Genomic DNA, 5,976 nt, shown 5'->3' on the forward strand with positions numbered 1-5,976 from the left:
TTGTTGTCTGTGTAGAGGAATGCTATTGACTTTTGGGTATTGACTTTATAACCTGCTATGCTACTGAATTTCTGTATTAATTCTAGTATCTTCTTGGTAGAGTTTTTTGGGTCTTCCAAGTAAAGTATCACATCATCAGGCCGGGGCTAGGACTGGGTCTCTAACTACGTATTTGGCTAGAGTAATTTTACTGTCATTGCTTTTGACACAACAATTCTCATGAACAGTTACCCATTTTAACATGTCAACAGCCTACTGATGGGAAAATTGTAATTGGTACAATTAAAGAAAATTATTTCATATCGACTGTGAAGAACACAGGAACCAGGGGAGCTCTTTTGTTAGATGGTGGATTTTAAAAAACAACCAATTGAAGTGGAAAATGTCATCTCCTAGGCAAACAACCTCCACAATTTAAATAATTCTTTTTAGTTTTCCACTTGTTTTAAAAATTGCTTTTAGTTTTCTCCTCTTAGCAACCCATTAGCTCTTAGAGGAGAGGTATTTTACTTTCTCTACACTGTATCTTTTGGCTATGAAGTTTGGTCTTAACAACAAACTTAGTTCTACTTTACTTCTTGGCAGTCAATTAGGAGGGAAGATATTTTATCTGGGAGGGTTACGTAATCAGGAAAGAACAGACTTTTTTGTGGCAGGACTTATAGTGAGAAGAAACGTACATTCGAAGTCTGCCTGTCTTCCTCCCTCTCTCCATTTCCCTCCCCCTCTCTCTCCTCTCTCTCCTTCGCTTCTTCCTTTCTTTCATTACAGCTTGCCTAAATTATTTAACCTGCTTTAGCTTTAGTTCTTTTGGAAAACATTGGCAATACCATACTTTTAGGGGTTTTGTCAAGATTCAAGACAGTGCATATAAAAACACCTGTCATGATGATTGTGTGTGCAGGCATTATAACAGATTGTTATATTATTTTATACTTTATAAATTTTGCATAGCTTGCTGGTGGCGTACACCTGTAATGCCACCCAGCACTTGGGAGGCTGAGGCAAGAAGCTTGCTCTGAGTTTGAGGTCAGCCTGAAGTAAAAAGTGAGAAATCTGTCACAAAACAAAAAAAGTTGCCTATCTCGTAGTTCTCTTGGAAATATTTTTATAGTAAATATTCACTGAATGACTGACAGGTACGTGAATTTCATTTAATATTAGAAGACAGAAAATACAGTTGAGTTCAAGTTTTAAGTTTAAATGTCTATTTGCTTTCCCATTCTACCAGTCTGAATTAAGGGCTGGAAGTGCTTCAGCGCGAACCGTTGGCACAGGAATGACTAGAATCTGTGGGGATGGGGATGACTAGAATCTTCCATGGAGGGAGACCTGAGCTGCCTCTCCTTTTCTTTCAGGATCAGGTCATCCAGCTCATGAACACAATCTTCAGCAAGAAGAACTTTGAGTCACTCTCAGAAGCCTTCAGTGTGGCCTCTGCTGCTGCTGCACTCTCCCAGAATCGCTACCACGTGCCGGTTGTGGTTGTGCACGAGGGCTCTGCTTCTGACACTCAGGAACAGGCTATCCTGCGGGTATGACCTGCATACCATTTCCTGCATGAGCCTCAGAAATCTGCAGACTGGTCTCCAGCCAGGGGAAGCCCCTGTGAGGAGAACCTACTGAATGGAACATAGGGCTTGCCCCCTTCTCCTGGAGCTGGGGACCTGACCACTGGGGAGCAAGTCACAAAATCCTGTAGCTAACACACACACACACACACACACACACACACACACACACCCTGAGGACTTTTAAGTAGTACAGGTTTTCATTAAATTAAGTGCAAGAAAATTGTTTCTAAGTCTGTAGAAATGTATCTAAATGTAGATAGAGTCAAGGCATCTTACAGAGTTAGAACTTTATAAATGTATTAAGATAGCTGCTTCAGTTGCAAAGTAATTCTAGTGGTAATGTTGTTAAAATAAATATTGGTCTCCTTCAACCTGATGCTCTTCCTGCCACTCAGCACTGAGCACAGGTCTAGGTTTTCATAAGAAATTAGCACTGTTTATGGAGAGCCCTCTCTGTTTGGTGGGTCCCTCAGCTTCCTCCTGAGGAAGTACCCTGTGTCTCAAAATTCCAAATCCTCCATCAACAGAGAGCGGGAGAAGTAAGCTAATTAACAGTTCACTGTGAGGGAATTGGGTGCTAAGAGAGCAAAATGGAAAAAGTAGTGACGCTCATGCTGGGTAAGGCTGGGGTATAAGTCTTTACTAGCCTATGCATCTGGCCAAGGGGCCTTTGGCAGTCCTTAACCTCTTGCAGTATGTTTCTTTATCTACAAAGCAGGAAGTATACTATCTGTCTCATGTCACTGATGGGAAGTTATCTGTACAGGGCCAAGACTAATGACTTAGGACAAATGTTAGTGTTTTAATGTTATCCATATTTCTTTAGTTTTACCATTGGCTGATTGCTTCATGAAATCTTTTCTTTCTTTCTTTCTTTTTTTGTTTGCTTTGTTGTTTTTTTTTGTTTTTTTGTTCGTTTGTTTGTTTGTTTTGGCAGAACCGGGCATTGAACTCAGGCCCTTGCACTTGCCAGGGAAGTGCTTATTCCACTGAGCCATCTCCCTGGCCCTTGCTTTCTATTTTTTGAGATAAGGTCTCACTATGTAGTTCAGGCTGGCTTGAATTCTCATTGGTCCTCTTGCCTTGGCCTCCTAAGAGCCGGGATTATGGGAATGCTCTACTGTGCCTGGCACAAAGTATTTTTCTTGTGACGATTTTTTCTTTTAATACTCGGGATTAAATCCAGGGCTTTTGCACTGAGCTATATATATTTGCCCCTTTTCTATTGTTTACTTTGAGACAGTGAAATAGGGTCTTGCTAATTTGTTAAATTGCCTTGGTCTCCTAGACTACTGGGGTTATAAGCATGTATCCCCAGGCCTGGCTTATTTTTTTAAGATATTAAAGTAGATGAGAAGGAAAAAAAAATTGTAACTATATAATTTGAAGCCAGTCATTCTGTTTCTCTGGGCTCTAGTTCAGTTCTCTGAAAAGAGATAATTGGGCAAGGTCATCTTTAGGATCTTTAGTTCTAGCATTTTATAATCTATCTTAATCCTAATTCAATTATGTTTTCCCCAGATTTGATCTCTGGTAGCCAGCAGACCAAAAGTCAGTGAAAATTCTTTGAAGTAACACATTTGCTGTTTCCTATAGATAAAACACTATTGAGACAAAATTCTCAGCTACTAAATGTATCCTTTTTTGCTAATTATTTGTTTGCTTTATTTCCAGTTGCAAGTCACCAATGTTCTGTCACAGCCTCTGACTCAGGCTGCTGTTAAACTTGAGCATGCTAAGTCTGTTGCTTCCAGAGCTACCGTCCTCCAGAGGATGCCTTTCACCCTTGTAGGGTAAGTGCTGCTCTGACTAGTTTTGCATGGTGCCCTCCTATTTGTTTTGGAAAGTTAGCTTGCAGATAGTAGAACAGATTAATACGGGTATTACCAACATCATAAAATCAAATTTCCCTAAACTAAACAAAGACCTATAGGTCAATACAAAGGATTTCTAAAGCTAAAACAATTTTGATTTTATTATTTCTAATTGGCTATGTCTTATCATTGTGTTATATTTCAAAAAATGTAATATATGTATTTTTTCTGATCCATGAGTACTACAGATTTATAACAAGAAAACACAAAAAATAAAATACATAAGCAGGATGTAATGGCATGTCCTTCTACTATGGGCACTTGAGAGGCTGATGTGGGAGGATTGTGAGTTTGAGGCCAGCCTGGACAACTTAGACTCTGTCTTTAAAAAATAAGGTCGGGGCTGGCCAGATAGCTCAGCAGACTAAAGTGCCTGCTTAGGCAGAGTGCAGTGGCTGGGGTTTGATCCCCCGTGTGCCATGCCAATCCTGCCCCCTGGGTATACTGAGACCATGATTGAGATGGGGCATGCTGGTGCATACCTGTAATACCACCACTTGGGAGGCTGAAAACGGGAGAATCACTGTGAATGTCATCTGTGGAGTGAAACTCTGTAGACCCTGAACTAAAAGCAAAACAATAAAGTCGGGGGAGATAGCTTGGTGGCATAGTGCCTGCCTGAATTCAATTCCCTGTACCATGTGCCATGCTGACCTGAAACCAGGCTTGGTGGTACATACCTGTAATTTCAGCCCTGGGAAGGCTGAGACCGGAGGATTACTATGAGTCTGAACTGCATAGCGAGACCCTGTATCAAACAATAAAAATAAAAATCATAAAAAATAAAATTATGAACTACTCAAAATTCTATTATTCTGGGATAATTACTGCTAACATTTTATAATCTTTTTCTGGTCTTTTTCTATGCATATAAGTAATTTTTAAAATTAAATGAGGGCCTGGTGAGATGGCTCTGTGGTCTAAAGCACCTACTTAGAACAAGCTAAGCAGGGACCGCGGTTCAATCCCCCAGCACCACATGCCAGCCAGCCCCGCCCCCAGGTGGGCTGAGCTGGCCCCCCACACACAAAATAAATAAATAAATAAACAAATAAATAAAAAATTTAAAATAAAATAAAATGAGGATGGGTTGGCCAGATTGCTCAGCAGATTAAAGCACCTTCAAGCAGGCACAGGGGCCAGGGGTTCGATCCCTGCGCCTACTGTGCCATTCCTGCCCCTGGGGCACACTGAGATGGCCATTGAGACTGGGCATAGTGGTGCACGCCTGTAATCCCAGCTCTTGTGAGGCTGTAAACAGGCAGATCACTACGAGTCCAATCTAGTAGTGAGACCCTGACACTCTGTAGACCCTTCCCTAAAATACAAAAAATAACAAAATAAAAAATTAAATGAGGATTATGCTTTCTCTGTAACATTATGTCAGGATCATTTTCCCATAGAATTAAAATTCTGTTATCTTTTTCTTGTTGAAATAGGGTCTCATTATGTGCTTCAGCCTAACCTTGAACTCACTAGTCTAGGCTGATCTCAAATTCAGGGTGATCCGAGTGCTGGGGTTACAGGTAGACAGCACCATGCCTGGCATTACCTCTTTTTTTGGTACCAGGAATCAAAACTTATGACCTAGCGCTTTCCAAGCTGGAGCCGTGCTGCCGAGCTACATCCTTGGCTCACAAGTCTTTTTAAATGGCTACATATTATCATTTCTTTTGTAACTGTATTAGGATCTGAACCCAGGGTATTCTCTCAGAGATTTATCACCAGCCTGCTTTCAGCATTTTGTTGTGAGACATGGTCTCACTAAGTTGCCCAGGTTTGACTTGAACCCACCATCCTCCTGCCTCAGCCTCCCTACAGAGCCCAGCTATGCTTTGTAATACTTGTCAAATTTAAAGGTCAACTTTCTATGAAACTTTATTAAAGTGCTAAATTACTGTTTTGAGGCCAGTAGGCTAGAATATTAGAACTCTTGGATAGTCATAAAGATTTATAAGTGATATATGAAATTAAAAAGTGAAATAATTTTTAGGAATTGTAGTAGACCACATGGGGATGTTTTTATACAGTTGGAATTAGGAATTCAATACCATTTTTCTCTTTAAGCAAAAAATTATTGTTTTTTAGAAAAGGATATACAAAAACCAACGTAATTGGGATCATACTATAGATGCACCTGTTTTGTGTTAAATTTTGGAAAGCTATTAGAGGGAAGTGAAATTTTACAGACAGGCCAAAGGAAAGAAGCTTTGGAAGCTTAGGATAGTTTTTATTCCCACCGTGTAATCTTTGAGCAAGCAGAATATTACTGAAGCAGGCTGACGGATTGAAGTCAGAGAGTAGTATAGCCCTGTGCTGTCTCAGGGAGACGCTTTGTAGCCATTTTGTTATAGTCTTGACTTCACTATGTGAGAGTTCTTGCTAACCCTGCCATCATTCTTAACAGGGATATTTTTGAACTGAACTTCGTGGATGTCAAGTTTTCCAGTGGTTATTATGACTTCTCTGTAAAAGTTGAAGGTGACAGCCGTTATATTGCAAACACTGTAGAGGTAGGTTCTTTTCTT

At 40.3% G+C, this 5,976-nt stretch overlaps 1 protein-coding gene across 2 annotated transcripts in view; it reads left to right on the plus strand.

Annotated features, from left to right (window-relative positions):
* The window catches only part of Rpn2 (ribophorin II), a 66,904-nt gene that overhangs the window by 24,794 nt on the left and 36,134 nt on the right, over positions 1–5,976 (plus strand). For both annotated transcript variants that reach the window (XM_023714798.1, XM_004630890.3), the window contains exons 7-9: positions 1,359–1,535; positions 3,249–3,367; positions 5,856–5,961. In XM_023714798.1, coding sequence (XP_023570566.1) covers positions 1,359–1,535; positions 3,249–3,367; positions 5,856–5,961 — 402 coding nt within the window. The remainder of the gene's footprint in view (positions 1–1,358; positions 1,536–3,248; positions 3,368–5,855; positions 5,962–5,976) is intronic.

Source organism: Octodon degus, unplaced genomic scaffold, assembly GCF_000260255.1.
Source record: "Octodon degus isolate 3935 unplaced genomic scaffold, OctDeg1.0 scaffold00037, whole genome shotgun sequence".
In the NCBI taxonomy this organism is placed as follows: domain Eukaryota; kingdom Metazoa; phylum Chordata; class Mammalia; order Rodentia; family Octodontidae; genus Octodon; species Octodon degus.